The following is a 17,422-nucleotide window of genomic DNA, read 5'->3' as shown; positions in this document are numbered from 1 at the left end:
GCCCCACCGATTCTCCTGGCCAGGAGTCATTCTCATTGCAAATTCCAACTGAGCCTGCGTCTCAGGCCAAATGCAAATGCAAATTCATGCTTACAAAGGACACGCTGGGGACCCGAGGAGCACATGTCAAAGGAGCATGACAAAAGCCAAAAGGTACCCAAAGCTCATTAGTCGAATCCGGGGGTTGGAGCAGAAGGAGGTGTGGAAATAGCATTAAGCATTAAAACAGTTGGCACAAATCGACTTTAGATGGTGTGTGCCAAAATTTCAGTCAGCTCAAAGAAGCTCAAAGGCCTCAAAGCCACACATGATATGCCATTCGAATTTGACACGAAGTAAATGTGCGTTAAATGAGCACTAAATGGGATATAAGTCTGGAAAGCGGTTGGGCTTGAAAGCACACGAACTTCAGTGGGCATCTGTCATATATCATTGAAATTTGAATGCTAAACGGATTACTATTGTATATATCATTAGTGGTAACTGATAACCTGCTTCACCTAATTCCACAACTTAAGCACCGACAACAGAGTTAGAATTTTGCAGCCTGCACAGAAGGCCACAAGGACCAAGCCGAAGTGAATGCGCTTTCTGGTTACAAAGTCAGGTTGCCACGGCAACTGTCAATCGTTGATTGAAATGCCGGAGGATCCATTGCAGTGACTGGCGTAGACACACGTTATCGCGGGAAGAAACCCGATTCGATTCTTCGGCATCTCCTGCTAATTGACAGCACATCCGCATTTCAGAACGCAACCATTTCAGCAGCCCGTCCATCAGTCTATTCAGTATCTAAAACAAAGACCGGCTCTCCATTGAATTTATAATCAAGTTGACATTGCACATACAGCCGTACATTCGGGTGCATAAGTACGCGTGCCACACGGCGACCGCCGGTGAAGTGCGGTTATACGAAAATTAAAACTCGAACCCCAAAAACGGCGGACAGGAGGCCTTTTGTTTATGCTAGCCCGAAACATTTTCCAGTTGAAAGAGCCCACAATTACGCGCACAATGACACGCCCTCACTTGCATAATTGCGGCCTGATGGCGAGCAGTTTGTAAATGGCGCCGGGCTAACTGCAGATTTGTTCCGACCATTTGGCATATTTCTGAAACTGAATCTGAATCTGAATTTGAATTTGAATCGATGGAATCGGTGGAATCGGTAAAGTCGGTTGCCAGCGATGCGCTAATTTGAAATGCCACAAAGGCATTTTCCCAGCTTCGCCGTCTGGCTGCCAACCATTGATTGCAATTATTTTCAGGGCTAGGTCCGTAGATGGACGTAATTGCGACTCAATTGAAACATTAATTCGGTAACGCAATTGATTGGGCCAGCGCAAATCGAATTAGAGTCGATTAGACATCGCAACTTGATGTCCTCAAAAATATGAAGTCGCCGCTGACTTGGTACAAAATCCCCAAACGATTTAAGTGTCAAGTCGAGCGACTGTGCATTGGCGATTACTTATGGCTCTGTTGAACTGGGCGCAAGTGAACAACTGAGCGGGTGAATCGAAAGGGTTCACCCAGCTTTTCACTTTTGTTCCATTAAATATATATTAGATATTAGTTTGTCCACATTTTCACTTTTGTAGCTAATTACATTCACGGTTTCCGAACTTTCACATAAGTAGCAAATGTATCGCGCATCGAAATATACCCTTTAAATCAGCAGATCCTGGGTATTTTATGCAGGTAGGAGCGGAGAGCCGAAACCGTTAAAACCTCAAAAACCAAAACCGGAAATGCACTCTCCCGCGCTCAACACGCGTGCACACGCTGAGAGAATGGGAGAGCCACACACACACACATGCCACTACCGTTAATTTGCCGTTACAGACACAGACGACAGTGGCGCCAAAATGAATGCAATTAATTAAATTAGTGTTAAACGGGCAACTGCAGTCGCGCCCCAAATTGGAAATGGAAAATGAAAAAGCGATAGAGGAAAGTGCGCTTCTACAGAGATCGACGCGGCTTGGAGGCCGAACTGCCGAGAGAGCAGGCATTTTTTTATATCTGTCACTAGTTTTACGAACTTCAGTTAAACATAACGTAACTTCAAAAACTTCAGTTAATACCTATACCACTTCAAATTTAAACATCTTACTCGCAAATGGATAGAGTCTACGTGACTTTGCGAAGCCGAACGGTGATTTATCACCATCCAAAGAAAAGGGCATATAGACGCAATACCGCGCGAAACCAAGCGAATGAACTCCAAATTACTGGTAGTCTTGACGGTAGCGGTACAGATAACTCCAGCGGAGACTCAACCAAGTTTTCAGTTGCAGTCCAATTATCTGAAAATCTTGACGGTAGCAGTACAGATAATTCCAGCGGAGACTCAACCAAGTTTTCAGTTGCAGTCCAATTATCTGAAAATCTTGACGGTGGTGTTGCACATGATACCAGCGGAGACTCAACAGGTGCTCCCGTCTTTTATTTCGGTTGCTGATTGGAGAAATTCCATTGAATCGTCGGATCAAGGGTGTATCTAGCACTGGACTTTGACGTCTTGGGGTGAGAGAAAAGAAGAAAAATTCCATTAACTCCAGGTATAATTGCTCTGCTCAGCGAACTCAATTATTAACTTTCATGAATGGAGGGCAAATTTTACAAAATGCCATCTGCTGCGGCTGCACTTACGTTTCACTTTTTGCCCGTTCAATTTTTATTTTTAATTCGCCATCCCTCACAGGACATCCCGCCGCTATTTGCTTCGATTTTTTGCTTTATCGTAAATTGTATTAAACGTATATAATTAAGTTGGCCAACTGGAGGTAATAAATTATGACCCCGACCAATCCGAACATTTTTCCCGATCGCCAGCCGCCATTTCTGTTGCGACAGACAAATCGAATTAGCGACAAATGTGTTCATTTTTTTTAATGTTGCCAATTTAAGCTCATTTAAGCCCCGATGAAGGGCTTAAATGGCCGACGGAACCCGTGTTAAATGCTAATCTCTAACAGCTGTTCCATAAGTCAAGTGAAATGTCATGTGAGTAGCCAGCGAAAAAAAGGTTTTTACAGTCGACGTTCATCATGGCATGAATTACGGGGCGTCAAACTGTCAAGCACCCAAAACCCCCCAACCGCTCTACTTTTTTTATTTTCGTACCACCCACTTCAAGCAAGACAGATGAACTAGGGCTCTTTTCCCATAGAACAGCCTATATTTTCAGTGACTATTGCTATTCATAAAAATTGCTCAATTCCGCTGCCGTTTGCTGGTTTGCCGGGTTACTGTTTTTATTCGTCGTACCGTTGGCAGAGATTTTTCATGCAAACAAGTGATATTTTTGTTGACAACTACAGCCCCCCACCCCCTTCCTTCTGTTCCAGATAGTCGGGGGATAAAAAAACATGTATGCCTAACATGTTGGGCTGAAAAAGAGCAGACAGCGCAGCCAAAATGGGTTGAGTGGGTTGTTTATACTGCAGCACACTCAAAAACACAACCACCCACTAGGCCGACAACTGCCGCTAGTTCGAAAAATTTATGCCTAAAATTATGCAATGTCATGTGTGTGGACCACCAAAAAAGTATCTAAAAAATATTCGCAAATTTTGCGCATTTGGCAGAAATTTCCCGGCCATAAATTACTATTTGATTACATTTTTAGCCAGCAAACATATGTAAGAGCGCCAAAAAAAATAAGACCAATATTTAGCTGCAACTGCAGCACCAATTTGTGCAACAGATGCAACTTTTAAAACGAGAAAGACAAGGCATCAATTTATTCCAGTCAAGGCATACAATTTTAACAACATTTAATCATTGAAAGAGAACTTTGCTTTAATTAGTTCTTTGTTTTCGAATATTTTCAGCATTGTTCTTTTAAAAGGGCAACCAGAAATGGAAGCTACACGAAACTCCCTATTAATTTATCCACAAAGCGGTAGGTATTATTAATTTTAAACCTTTTCCAATTATTAATATAAATAATCTTTGATTTTCATGCCCAAGGTTGATGCTACTTCGCTGCATCTCTTGATCAACAAATCGTGGTGCATATATGGTTTTGATCAGTGATTAATGCAAACAATACTCTTGTTCTTTTCATTTTTATTATTTGCATTAGTTCGCTATCCTGAAACAAAACAATTAATTGCCGTTGAAAGCATGGACTTAACTTTATAAATAACTAGGTGGCTGCCACATAAATTTAACAGAAAGTTGACCTCTCACCTCAGCGCCGCAATGTATTCAACAAGTATTTGCATTCGCACGCCGCCGCTTGAAGCTTGTGATGCGATCCCATAAATTAAACTGGCTAAAACCGGAGAAAAGGAAGGCAAACGTCACCGAAACAGGAGGAAAAAATGCAGGGGATGGCCAGAGCAAACTCAGTCCGCAGAAGCCGCAAACATGCAAACCAAAAAAAGAGGCCACATGGGCGTAGTGAGGGGGATTCATTCCGGATGCCAGGGGGAGAACGAATGCAGCTCCAACTAAGCACGTGTCAAGAGTGCGGCCCAAGTTTTAATTTGCCGGAGGCGTCCACTAACATCGCATGGCCCGCATCACCACTGGAAGAACTGAAATGGATCTTGTTGTTTTATATTTTTTATCCGAAACCATACACCTTACACATTACATATTTAAAAATTTAAAAAATTACTTGAGCTTTTGCTGTTCACAATCCAAATCTTTATATGTTGTATAATGTATATATCTTTATATGTCTTTATATGTTGTTACTTTCATGTTGTTACGAATACATTGTACCAAATTTTTTTTTAAGATTATAATTTGTTAAGCTATACATTGTTAAATTAAACTGTGTTATTGACTTATTTGTAAAATAATATTTAATTTCATTTTTCTATTTCCTCTGTGCAGCAGCTGAAGGATCCCAATGTCTGGCGCTGAGCAACTGTCATTCCCGTTAGTCCCTTCATAGCTGGAGAGCAGAGCCGCCCTGATGCCTGACAATGTCATCAGTTGCAGCTGACGCAGCAGCAGTAGCAGCAGCAGCAGCAGCATCAGCCATAGCTGCAGCAGATATAGCATCAGTAGAAATCAGCAGTGGCAGCAGCAATTGCAGCTGAGTTGCAGGCAGGCAGCTTGTGCCGTCGCGCACGCATCGTCCGCTTTTTTAGGGTCTCTTGTAAATCTTGTTGGTGGGAAACTAAGGGGTAGCAGGCGGCATATTAGCACTCCCATGTGCCCTTTACTCCTGAATTTATAATAAAGAAATTGCGTTTTCGATTTAATGTTAGTTACTTAACATTTTCCAAATCTTTCATATATTATTTTTTGTAAGTGACCTAGAATTCCTCCGAATGCTGGATCTGCTGTTTTTAGCAAAGTATCTTGTGCGGAATGCCAGTGTGGTGTCTATGACAAGTGGACAAGTGGGTGTGACTTTCCACCGCTCCCATTCACTACACCCCCCATCCGCGTGAAGTCCTGAAGGGGCGGATAAAGCCAGGCTCGGCTGGACTCTGTCAGTTGGCCAGTCAGTCAACCAGTCATCCAGCCAGCCAGTCAGTCACTCAGTCCTTCAGTCCTCGGGGTCCTCAGCACTTCAGTCAGTCAGTTAGTGGGGATCCATTCACTCCTCCACTGCCATTGGAGTCCTCCACCGATGTCATCCGCTGCGTGTTGAATTGTGTTTTCGTTTGAGCTTGGTGCGGCGCTGATTGCCGCATGCCTCAATGACATTTCATTTATTAAGTGGGCGAGCCTTTCGCCAGTTTGCCTTTCTCTTTACCGATTTGTGCAACTCATCGGCGGCACCAATTAACTATGCAACAACATGCTGACGTCACCGGGAGCGGTGTAACGTTACCGTTACTGCTACCCATGCCCATACTGATAGCGATCGGCGGGAAAACGGAAACGGGCGTCGGAAAATCCTGAGAGTCATGTCGCCCGCCTTTGATTTGTTTTGCAGGCGAGTGTGTGAATGAATGTGTTACCTATATCCGCTACAAAAGAGCATTTGCATATCAAATGAATTGTAACGAGCATGAAACAAGCAAAAATAACATAGGTTCGGCCATTCCCATTCGTCGCCCACCATCCATCCACACGATCCCTTTTAGCCAGCTGAAATATAAATGTTAATCCTGGCGGCGTCAATTGCAAAACGTTCAACGTTGTTGACAGCCAACGGATGCACACAACCCAAGACCAGGACCTGCACCAGGCGCAGGATTCGGCAAAAAGGACACAGGACGAGGCAAAAACTCAAACACAACGAGCTGCACGGCGACAACGCTATGGCAATATCCGGTTCCGGTTGAAATATCCACATGATCATCATACTTCATTATACTATAATTCAACTTACTTGTGTTCATCGGAAAGGGCGAAATGATATATTTAGGAAATGTTCTTCATATTATTATGCATGTCTTCTAAATAAAGATCTGAACCATAAAAATGATGTAAAAACATTCCGTACCGCTCATAACTGCCTACAAATTAGGTGCAAATTTTTCTCTGTGTGGTATACTTGGGTCGGGCCAGTGTGTCAACGGGTTTTTAATTGATTTTCATGGCTGCAGTTTTTGATTGTGCTGATTGACGCATCAAATGAAGTGACTTCGTCCGGGAAAGGACAACGGGGCAGCCAGCACCAAGGACCTACGGTCATGTGTCTGGGCCATATCAGTGACGAGACAAACAGCACTGAGTCCGTTGTCCGGAGTCCGGAGAAGAGCACAGGGCACCAATGCCCGGGCAGTAATTAAATTTGTCAGCCGGGCCAAACGTTCAGCACTTTTCGACCTACCAACTGCACAACGTTGCGTATGCGTGATGCGATGAGCTGCAAAGGAGTTTGTGTGTGCGGCAAGGTGATGGATGGATGGTGGGGCGGGATGCGGGGGGCTTATTGCATTTTAATCAGTGCATTCAGTAAACTCATTGTTTATCCTCACGGCTGCCTTCTCTATTTGTCGGCGAATATGAATAAATGAACGAATGACTCGATGTATCAATGATTCAGTGATTGAATGCACGACACAAATGAATGAGCTTTGGCCACTAATGACCAGCCTCTGACGTCATTACTGTTTACTGTCCAAAGTCGGCGGTAGAAAAGTCAGGAGGAAATCTCTGAAATCGGAGACTCAATTTAAAAATCATTATGAGCGCACATTAAGCGTAAAAAATTAATGAGCAAGTTGCGTCAACAATGAGCTAGGATATCCTGTAAGTATATATACGTGTGTGTGTGTGTGCTGCAGGGAATCCAAGGTGCGTCCTCTGCCAACTGCATCATCCTCTGTTCAGCCCGGCTTCAGTTTCATAATGGTGGGAAAAAAGGAACAGAATAAAAACGCACCCACCCACACACAAGGAACAGCCGGAAAATGAGGAAGGAAATCTCCAATAGAAGAAGCCAGGCCAGAAATCCAAGCAGCAGGAGCAGTTGAAAGGGAAGGGTGGGGCGGCAGGTGCCCCCGAAGGAGCAGCCGCCCTGATAGGATGTCGACTTGAATGGCCGCAATGGCATGGGGTTTCGGTTAACGGTAATAGACGTGAGCCACTCGCCCAGGTCCTTGGAAAAAGCACGCCGAAAGCAGAGACCTTCCACGCAAATTTCCACGGGGGGAAAATTGCGAGGGCGAATTCCAGCAGATGCGAAAATCGAGATGAGGGAATTAACAGGAACCTCTTCTTTTCTTATCCGTTGCTTCTTTGAGCTGTTTGGGATTCCTTAGAACATTTCCCAGAAACTCTTAATGTATTTATTTATATTTGCTCCTTTTCGATATGGGTATCAATTAGGAATACTCTTTAAAAAATTTGATAGTATTTTCTTAATCGCAATCCAAAGGGGCAGTTCTGTTTGTAAATAAGTTATTATTAGTAAAAACTAAAAGGGAAATAGAGCCATCAAGCCAATTTTATTAAAGCGTACATAATTTGCCATGATTCCTTTGCTCGGATATAAATTGTATACCCAAGACCCTTGCACCCCCCTGGCAAACGCCTCTGTCTTGGCAGCCTCCGTTGGCACAAAGTCTACAACGTCGTTTACTTTGCCTAACAATATTTAGTTTGGCAACAAAAGTCGCAGGCCCACACCCCAAAGGACCCACACTCGCAGTGCCGCCAGGTGGGTTGGGGAAACTTGGGCTCCCGCCTCCTTGCCACTCCTCTAACAACTCATTTGGCACTCATCAGTAGGTCAGGGCATTGTTAATGCGACATATCCTTGAAATCCAGGACGAGATCCGTTTAAATTGTGCAGCTTTCCTTCGGTCGCTTCTAGGTCTCCGCCTCCAACTCAGTCCCCATCTCCATCTCCGTCTCCGGCTTATTCCGCATGCTTGTCACGTTGTCCGGCGCTGAAAGGAGACACCAAACGGGGGCCAGGCCAGAAGTTTTTTCCCTGCGTGCCCGGTCGGATCGGGAGCTCCGGAGTGAAAGGATGTGAGGATGGGGCTCTGACTGGGGCTGCTGAATATCTGCGTGCGTGTCTCCTGCTCTTTGTTGGTAATTACCTCAAGTTGGTCATTTGATGATGCGCAAATCCCGTCGAGCTGGCCGGAGCATTGAGCTGTGATTGCGGACGCAGGTGGAGTGTCCACCCCCTCAGTGGCTATGGGAATGATGGGCTACGTCCTGAATCCACAGGTGTGTGTGTGGCCCCAAGGCTAATTGCCGTTAAGTGCCTGGGCAATCCTCAAACGTTTGATATTTTCAACATAAATAATCCCAGTCAGTTGGGTATTCGTCTGGGGATTCGATTCTCACAGAGCTTTAAAGCATTTGTTGCACAGCGAGAAATGAGAAATGGATCAGAATGATGACGAGTATGGGTAGATTTAGGTTACTCATCGGTTTACAAACGCCTAATAAGTCTAAGTAAGATCTCGTAAATACATCTTCCAAAATACAGAAGAAAATTAGGATAGTAAATGAAGTCTTTAATGAGAATACGTAGAGGTATTCATTTTCCATTTTCGTTGGTCTGCAGAAACTGAAGTACTCGTATATCGTGCGACTCCTGTGTAGAAGCGGTAAAATAGTGTGTGGATTGGAGGAAGCCCGTCGGGGATTTGGCCACCACCGCATGGTCAAAGTGCTTTCGGTCGCTTGGACCACTTAAGCACAGCGCTTTGGCCATGCTGGCTATGGTCACAGCCCCCGGAAAACCCAGCCCCCTTGGTCCGCCCCATTGGGGTTGCTTTTTTGGCGGCAGCACGTGCAGGTGGAGCAGAGGCAGAGCTCCTGGTGGCGCCGCTGCATCACGACGCCCTGACATGGATGCGGACTAGCTGAAATGCAGCTAACGAACCGCAATTGCGGTCACATTTCATGAGAGCGCGCACGCCGCCCGCTGGACACTAAAACTCGCCCCAGGCGAACTCACACACACACAGGCACTCGAATGGACGAAGGACGAAACACAGGACGACTGATTCAATTTGCAGCCAGCGACAGGCTTTTAGTGCTCTCTCCCCAGTGCAGCCAGTCTGCCAGTCCACCCATATCCTGACCGCCCATGCTCCTCCTCCTGCGCGTTGAGCGCCTGTGGATATCATCAAAAATTAGCTTGTTTGACGGGACGGCTACTGAGGTGGCATCACGGAGCTGTTGGCCGGGCTGGTCTCCCCAACTCAATGAGCTCATGTGGCATTTTAATGCATGTGCACGAACTTCCGCTGGAAAGGTCAGTCCTGGCAAAGTTCACGGAGCAACAGGTGCATGGCTCTCCAATTAACCCGACTGAATTTAAAATGAGCTCAATGAAGCACTGGCGAGCAAAATAAAGAATGTCCCAATTATCTGAAGAATGACTGTGTAAACTGCATGTGGGTCATTAGCTAATTAACACAGCTATTTTGTTGAACATCACGTAAGTTAGCCTTCCTTTTTATTTATTTAAAACAAACATACACAGGGCATATACCAGCAGTTTTAGCTTATGAATGTCCCATCAATCTTAAAATAAAATAATAATCAACTGTAAAAAAAACTCTTGTATTCCTTAAACTTGTAGCACAGTGAAACCAAATTTAATGTGGAGTTCCTCCTCTCGCCCGAATTTCCTTCTGTTTTTTATACTAACTGCCTCATCACACTAAACATAATGAGCAAATTAGGCGATGGTTGGCAGGAGGAGTCGGTGGAAACTATTTGGGAGGCACCTGAGAAGGACATCACATTCAAAAAGATGCTGCAATAATTATGCAAATTTCAATTTGCTCCGTCTAGCCGGGACACGAACCTGCACTAGCAGCAGTGACACCTTTGGATGGCCGAGAAAACAAGGACGCAAACGAGGCGTCAGGACACGGGGCTCGAGCTCAATTTGCAGACGGCGTCGCTCTTTGAGAAACGTGCGAAAGGACCAAGTCGTGACTCCGCACCTCCACTGACCCCTTGACCCGCACGCAACTGCCCCAAGCCAACGGATAGCCACCACCCACACAAACGTAAGCGCATTTTAATGATCTCATTTATGCTAATCTGCAACGCTTGAATCTGTTCACGCACACAGACAGACGAAACCACAAGGGGTGTCGGGTGGCTGCCACCGGCTGGTAATGCTAATGAAGTCTAATTGAATTTCGGACACTTGACACGTCCCACAATCTCTGATCTCTTGTTGACGCGCTGCCAAGGACATATGTTGCATGAAACACAGAGTTTAAACCAGCTATTAAATGACTGGAGAGCAACAAAGGAGAGAATTAGAACATAAATACACCGAAGGTTATCATAGTTTAGCTATTAAAAAGAGGTTTCATATTGCAGGTTTGCAGCTATACTCACTTCCTTGTAATTGAATCCATTGCCTACTTTTAGGCGTCTTCAAGCGCTTGTGGCTGGTCAGGAACATTTATTCACTACCGTGCTGGCTACAGTTGGTGATCGGAGTTAACAACATTGGCAATCCACTGAGTGTGTGCCATAACATTTGTGAAGACATCAATGTCATTGTGCGAATAACTCGAGATACCGAACAGGATGAGCACCTCCTTTCCCAAATACATCACCCTTAGACCCAAAATGCCGCCACGTGTTGCGTTTTCGTGGACCGTTTCGGGAGGAACTTGCACACAAACTTGATTTGATTCTATAGTTCTTAGAAGCCTGTTTGCACATATCCTGGGATCTGTAAGTGTAGCGTTATTACTTAAAACTTGTATGCGGTCTGCAGTTTGGACGTAGTCAAACGATATGGGCGCACTAGACTTGGCCATTTCCTGATGCCTTTCTTTCAACAGCATACAGATTGGCTTCAATTGGCCTGCAGAAGAGAAAACCAAATATGAAAGTGTCGGTTGGAAAGTTTAAGAATGACTTACCCATGGCCACTGGTTGATTAATTCTGAGCAATGCTATGTCATTTTTGTTATCTTTCGAAAACTCTGGGGAAGCCGGGCAGAGATTTTGAAATACGTTATTCTCTTTACCATATCCGAAGTATTTAAAGCAATGCAGATGGGGTATACAAAGTCTGCGAAGAACACTTTTCAATATCTTCTGTTGGGCGATACATTTGTTCACGTACCATTGTAATCGATGCTTTCTGAGAGCTTAAGCAGCCCTATATCACTTTGGAGATGTTTTCCGGACTGTGAGGGAATCACTATGTTGCTGACCGTATACCAATGGGGCGATTTCGTCATTGTATTATAATCTGACTTTCTATTAAGGAATTATTTCACAGGAAAATCAACATAGTTTTAAAACCTTTTCATATCGTCACTAAAGTTTGTATTGGCATGACTTCTAAGAGCTCCATAGCATATTTAACATTCAAAGATACTCTCTGTGGAAATATATACTTATATATAACCCGTTACTAAATATGGGTCATACGCAAATGTGTGCATATAACTGTTTGTTCACACCATTTAAAAGCTATCAAATATATTTACGCAAAACCCCATTTAAATCGGACTTAAAGCGATTCGTGAATCGACCCACTGAATGCATTCACGTGACCAGTATCCGTATCTGAACGAGTATCTCTATCTGTGCGGCTCCATCTCGACGGATTCCAGCTGCTGTCCGGCGGAGTCAACATTTGCGTTTTTGCGGCTGCGGCGAGCATAAAATTTCCTATGCATTCCGACCGCATTGAAATTTTCTCGTAATATTTGATTTGATTTTTAAACAAAACGCTGCCCACGCCCAGTTAGAGTGCGACAGTGGGCACTGTCAAGTGACGAACGCTCGTCGGGCTGACATATTGACAAGGGACTGGAGACTGAGGATTGGGGGCGCTGGGCTTGGGCATTCCGCTTTTATTAGCATGCCAGTGTAGCAACAACAAATCAGAATTATTTGACAACGCAGCTAATTTACATGAGCGTGCAAGGGGAATCAATGGGGGGTTCTGTAGGTTGGTCAGTGAGGAGCTGATGCTCGTATCTCACATCCCGACAGCATGCGGCTTGTGTCTGCGGCTTCTTTCTGCGGCGTGGTCAGGATGGGATCTGGACCTGAAACTGGTATTAAACTGGAACTGACTCTGTCCATGGCCTCGTTGCCGAATCGTCGAACAGGATTTTAAGTGGGCAAAAAGTTTAAACCGCTTTCGACTTGCGTTCAATTTTATTTAATTACTTTGACGTAAATTTCGAAACTTTATCACCGATGCGGGAGGAGTGCATGCACATTAGTGTTAACCCTCTGCCAGCCATTTACTGAATTTACCTTCAAGGCGGGAGTTTCAAATTTAAACCCCTTGTAAAAATAAGCGGAGTGATAAACAATGTTTTATTAATTATTGCTTCAAAACTTTATATTTACAAAAAATGCCACACATTTACATTTTTTCGCGTAAATATGAATATTTAACGAGGAAATAAACAATAGCCCCTACTCTCAATTTATTACTGTGTCTTGAAAGTGAAAAATTCTCCGTTATATGCAGCTCTAGTCAAGCTTAAAAGCTTTCTTATCATGCCTTTCAGTACACACAAAGAACCAAAGAGATGCTTCAAGATCAATAATAACATTATATGTGGTATTATATACAGATCTAAAGCAAGATGAAGATGTTAATTTTTTTGTCTAAAATGGAATCGAAAAGTAATTTATATTTTTCTGTGTGTATTATTGGATGAAGAAGAGACTCTAGTCTGTGGACGCATAATCAGCATCACCATTGGGTTCGGCTGGAACAAAAGAGAGAGTGATTGGGGCGAAGCGCCCGATCAGCGAAAGCGTGACAAAGAAAAGCCCCTCCAGACACGCGATAATAACATACAAATGTTCGTATATGCTGCGGGAGTTTACACAGTTCCGATATGGATCCGAGCATACATATATCTATGTGTATATGTACATATGTATGCAAATTGGACAACCGGCACAGATAGTGTTCGGCGATAACAGGGCTGATTCCTATCTAAACTGTAACAGGTGCCCAGCAGACTCGAGAAACGCGATCCCCGCTCGGTCCCGAGATAAAATTGATTGATAAGGGGGGTTTTGGGTGTGTGTGCGAGGAGGGGGTGGGGGAATGGGTCGGTGGTGGGGTTCGGGAAGAACACAAAGCTCAAAAAGAGAGCTTCATACGGTGCAGGAAAGCTTCGTCACACAGTCAGTTCTGTGGTTCTTGCTCTCTTCGCGGCTCGAGTTTCAATTTAGTCAATTTACCGTTACCGTTACAGTTGCACTCGATGAGCGCCGCCGAACGAACAGCTGAAGGGGATCGCGACTACGATCGGTGTCGGGAGCCATGGAGCAGCCGAAGCGGGAGCCGCAGCCGAGCGACCTCCATTGGATCATCCTGGCTGCACGACGAGCTTGTAAGTTGGGGGGCCTCAGTTGTGGCTGGACCGCCGGTCGCGATCGATCTCTCTCCCGCTCCCGTTAATCGTGCTTTCTCTCGCTGCTTCGATCAGCGGGAACTCTCCCCACCCACGCCATGTGTTTTTGTTGTGAATGAAATCCCCCGTTCACTGTTGTTATAACTGTTTCTTTCCACCCTCTATCACCCACTAACGCCCATCGTTCTTTGTCTGTCATGCATCGACATAATGCGGAGAGTTCTTTTTGTTTCATCAATCGCCTCAACGGGAATGCCAATGATGAACTGCAGCAGCCGGGAGAGCATGAGCCCACTTCCGCTCTGCTGGATTACTGCAAACGGAAGGTGGGTGTGGTGTCATCATTGATCACCGATTACCTTTCACTCATGTCGTGGGAACTGACCAACCAAACAACGTCTCGCCATACAGTTCCTCCGTCCATACGTGGCCATCCTGACCCTCGTGGGCCTCAATCCCATCTCCACGGACATGTCCAGCATCCGTGCCTGCTGCAGCTATGTCCAGGCGCTGATGGTGCTCTTCGTCCTGCTTGTAGGATACCTCTTGCGGTATATTTGCGGGTACAGGTGAGTGCGCTATAAAAAATAATGACAGTGATTCAATAAAAACGAAAACTTTCGAATAGTAATTTATTGCATCATGTAAACTTAATTGCATTCATATACACATATATATGTATGTTTTCTTATCAATTGGTTTATTTACGGGAAATCCATTCCCAGCGTTTTTTTTTTTTTTTGGTTTATTTTGTAAGATTTTTTTTATAGCCCACAACCTTTACTTTCAGGGGCGATCGAGGCTTCACCAGCTACCGGGATATTCGACCCATAACCAATGGGACAGATGGCGGAGCTACCACCCCGAACACCATAGGAGAACTTCTGTTTGGGTTCATAGTGCCCAGTGGCTTTAACCTCTTGGCCTTCGTGTCGGCAGTGTTGGTATGCAAGGTGATCGACCACGAGCAGCTGCAGAACCTCATCGAGAGGGTTTTCCTGATGTCCGCCAAGCCGAAACGGCTCTGCCGAATGCTGTGGCTTTTTCTGGCCATTGCACTGGCCCTGTTGATTTCGCTATTCGGCTACGCCTGCTGTGTGGTGATGATGCAGCCCAGCCAGATCGTCAAGGTGTCATGGCTAGCGGAAATCCTAAGCGACTGGGAGATGTGGTTGCGAGTGGGTCTCTTGTTCACCATACTGCTGCAGGATCTGGTGGAGATTATCATACTGAGCAACTACTACATCGAGTGTTATTTGCTGCGGATGCATCTGGAAACGCTGTCGCACAAGCTGCTTATGCACTCCATCGACTCGCTGGATTGGATGAGGGAAGTCCTCGAATTCCGCAAGCTGCTGGAGCGCTTAAATCAGCACGTGTCTATTCCAGTGTGCTTCCTGATTGTAATGAATCTGGCGTACGCATTCGCGGGATTGGTGTACCTATTTAAGGACTTTGATTTCCATTACTGCGCCCTGAAGCTCGTCCTGCTAAACATTGCCAACGTGATGCTGTGGCTATTTCTGGGATTGCTGCCCTTTTTCGTGGCATCATCAGTGACTCGAGTGTGCCAGAATGCTCAAGCTAATGGACACCAGATACGGGTTCGTCCATTTGTTTACCACAATACCTCAGCGGAAGATCTCAACTCGACGCTGCTGTTCGCCGCCTCGCTGGACATGTCCGCCAAACTGTTTCGAATGCCCATCCAGCCAAACTACTTGTGCTTCGCCATCCTTGTGGTGGTCATTGTGATTCTCACGCTGGGCATGTGCCTAAATCTCACAGCACTGGGAAAAATATAATATAACTCGTTGTCATTTGTCTATAATAATTAAGAATTATAGTATTGTCTAGATTACAACTTGGCGACCTGACTCTCTGGCTGCTAAGCTATTTATTTACAGTTTATGGCTGCCGTCTACGAATTAGCTACTTATTGTTACTCTAAAGTTTAGTCTCAGTTGCGGTCTCGACTTCTCAGCCTACGAGTATGCACTTTGGTTTCAGATCGTGTTTGTCTCTTCCACACGAGTCCTTTAAGCTGCCTGCAATCCGGTCACGTCACCAGCCCAGCCACGGCGGATGATTAATCTTAGAGGGCGGGGTGAAGGTGAGGTTGACCGGTATGTTGATCAGGGCGTGCACCCTCTTCAGCCGCTGCAGCGTCGACCGGATGATGACGCCGTTCTTCCCGAGAAGAAAGCCGGCCGGTATGTTGGCGTCCTGTTGGGAGTTGTCATGTATCATCTCGATGTAGTGCTCAAACTCTGGAGAGCTGGGATTGTACTCAGTGATGATTGCAGCCAATGCGCCAGCTGCCTCCGCTCGAAGTGTCTTAGTAAGGAAGGAGCACTCCCTGAAAAATGGTAGATTGTTAGTTTATGAAGACAAGAATCAATAATTTGCAGTAGTTTTAAAAAACCTGAATAACTGATATGAAATATCAATATCGCTTTTCAGATCCGTTCATCTGTATTCTTATTGTAAAGAAAGGTGTCATTGGTACCAAAGGAAACTTAAAAGCCACAAGATTCGCAAACTTGATGGATTTAGTTTAAAAGACTTTAAACTGACACTCCGGACGCACGTAACCGGGTTCTGACATTTCTGATAAGAAGCATGGAACTATGGCTAAAGTTACACCTAGCGTCTTGGTATAGGTTCGTCTAAGACCACTGATAAAAAGTGGCCGTGGCTATGACCATCTTTTAATAGCGAAGATAAGCTGCGTAGAGATTCTAAAGGCTCTCACCCTCGATCAATGAGTGCGACTCCCCCATTGAGATCTCTGGCGTTCCGGATCTCCTGGCAAGCGCTGGGGGGATCTGTGATCACCAGCGGCACACCCTCCAACCGCTCCGAGAAGGCGGATCCAAAGTCCTTGGCCGGGCGCAGCCGGTACGTGTATTCCAGTTCCGAGGGGGACAGGATTTCAAAAAACACGTCACCCGCTATTATGTCCTGCGTTGTGATCGGTATCGATATCGTGGTGCTGGCTCTGATGGATCGGCTCAAACTGGCGGCAAGCACTAACCAGGCGATTAGCATTTTGGCCACGCACGCATAACTAATATAAATGTTTGTTGCAAAAAAAACAAACTAATTCCTATGGCGTTAGGGATGAACCGGCGGCAGGCAGTGCCGCTCTGGCGATACTATCGACCTTTCACAATACTTATTGGTATCGATGCAGGCATTAAGAGTTATTTTATTAAATTAGTACATTAATACACAGTAAATTAAAATAGTAAATAAATAGTAAACTAAATTATTATGACCTTTCCTAGGTAATAGCTTTTGAGGTAAATATAATTCATTAGTTCTTTTCTCCCCAAATATTAATAAGCAGGAATACCCTCTTCATAAGGCATATCGATATCACATAGATTTCATAAGCTCGTGTTGTCCAATATTAGTGATAATATAACAATAATATAAGTGTACTCAGCGTATTATTTGTGAGTGTCTTTAAAAATGTACACCACTATGAAATATCGATTTTTTGACATAGCCTGGTTCTTTTGGTAAATCGTTATACATATATGCATATAAAATATTTTCTTAGTTGTTACGTAATTTGAGTGCTTTTCTATCATTAGAGTATTACGTTTTCTCTTATGAAGTCTTCAGTTAGCTATTTTTTGCTAAGCACC

General features: G+C 44.8%; 3 protein-coding genes and 1 long non-coding RNA gene across 10 annotated transcripts; 2 read left to right on the top strand and 2 right to left on the bottom strand.

The window, feature by feature from the left end:
• The first annotated feature begins 2,485 nt into the window (after positions 1-2,485).
• LOC117135548 lies at positions 2,486-4,771 on the top strand. Of its 2 annotated transcripts, none has more exons than XR_004459037.1 (3): positions 2,486-2,564; positions 3,840-3,910; positions 3,979-4,771. It is a non-coding gene; the product is annotated as an uncharacterized LOC117135548 (long non-coding RNA). The 2 variants fall into 2 exon arrangements; XR_004459036.1 differs by having other exon boundaries at positions 2,502-2,529.
• Positions 4,772-7,855: 3,084 nt separating this feature from the next.
• Positions 7,856-12,823, bottom strand: LOC117135544. 6 transcript variants are annotated; one of them, XR_004459033.1, is made up of 4 exons: positions 11,495-12,823; positions 11,289-11,440; positions 10,205-11,230; positions 7,856-10,124 (listed from the first exon to the last, which is right to left on the bottom strand). XR_004459033.1 is itself a non-coding variant. In XM_033295838.1 (3 exons), the coding sequence occupies exons 1-3, from the start codon at positions 11,610-11,612 to the stop codon at positions 10,839-10,841; spliced, it is 612 nt and encodes a 203-aa protein (XP_033151729.1). In that variant the 5' UTR covers positions 11,613-12,820; the 3' UTR covers positions 7,856-10,838. The 6 variants fall into 6 exon arrangements, 1 of the variants encoding a protein (XP_033151729.1); XR_004459034.1 differs by having other exon boundaries at positions 7,856-11,230; positions 11,495-11,631; positions 12,646-12,821; XR_004459032.1 differs by having other exon boundaries at positions 7,856-10,647; positions 10,753-11,230; positions 11,495-12,816.
• A 778-nt stretch (positions 12,824-13,601) lies between these two features.
• Positions 13,602-15,627, top strand: LOC117135542. Its single transcript, XM_033295834.1, has 4 exons — positions 13,602-13,745; positions 14,039-14,092; positions 14,178-14,335; positions 14,557-15,627. Exons 1-4 carry the CDS (start codon positions 13,617-13,619, stop codon positions 15,569-15,571), a joined length of 1,356 nt encoding a protein of 451 aa, XP_033151725.1. The 5' UTR covers positions 13,602-13,616; the 3' UTR covers positions 15,572-15,627.
• LOC117135546 (PRADC1-like protein) lies at positions 15,621-16,907 on the bottom strand. The gene is made up of 2 exons (XM_033295839.1): positions 16,522-16,907; positions 15,621-16,125 (listed from the first exon to the last, which is right to left on the bottom strand). The coding sequence occupies exons 1-2, from the start codon at positions 16,815-16,817 to the stop codon at positions 15,831-15,833; spliced, it is 591 nt and encodes a 196-aa protein (XP_033151730.1). The 5' UTR covers positions 16,818-16,907; the 3' UTR covers positions 15,621-15,830.
• Between the last annotated feature and the right edge of the window lie 515 nt (positions 16,908-17,422).

This window comes from Drosophila mauritiana, chromosome 2R (assembly GCF_004382145.1).
Source record: "Drosophila mauritiana strain mau12 chromosome 2R, ASM438214v1, whole genome shotgun sequence".
Taxonomy (NCBI): Eukaryota; Metazoa; Arthropoda; class Insecta; order Diptera; family Drosophilidae; genus Drosophila; species Drosophila mauritiana.
The sequence above is the reverse complement of the archived record's forward strand: the minus strand, read 5'-3'. Positions and strand labels throughout refer to the sequence as shown.

Bases quoted from the DNA above. Each gene is read 5' to 3' on its own strand.
- LOC117135542 (XM_033295834.1), top strand. From the start codon at position 13,617: ATGAGCGCCGCCGAACGAACAGCTGAAGGGGATCGCGACTACGATCGG. The intron at 13,746-14,038 runs GTAAGTTGGGGG...GATGAACTGCAG, and splicing joins CCTGGCTGCACGACGAGCTT to CAGCCGGGAGAGCATGAGCC. The intron at 14,336-14,556 runs GTGAGTGCGCTA...CTTTACTTTCAG, and splicing joins CGGTATATTTGCGGGTACAG to GGGCGATCGAGGCTTCACCA.
- LOC117135544 (XM_033295838.1), bottom strand. From the start codon at position 11,612: ATGACGAAATCGCCCCATTGGTATACGGTCAGCAACATAGTGATTCCC. The intron at 11,391-11,494 runs GTACGTGAACAA...GATATGGTAAAG, and splicing joins AGAAAGCATCGATTACAATG to AGAATAACGTATTTCAAAAT. The intron at 11,231-11,288 runs GTAAGTCATTCT...TCTCTTCTGCAG, and splicing joins TAATCAACCAGTGGCCATGG to GCCAATTGAAGCCAATCTGT.
- LOC117135546 (XM_033295839.1), bottom strand. From the start codon at position 16,817: ATGCTAATCGCCTGGTTAGTGCTTGCCGCCAGTTTGAGCCGATCCATC. The intron at 16,126-16,521 runs GTGAGAGCCTTT...ACCATTTTTCAG, and splicing joins GTCGCACTCATTGATCGAGG to GGAGTGCTCCTTCCTTACTA.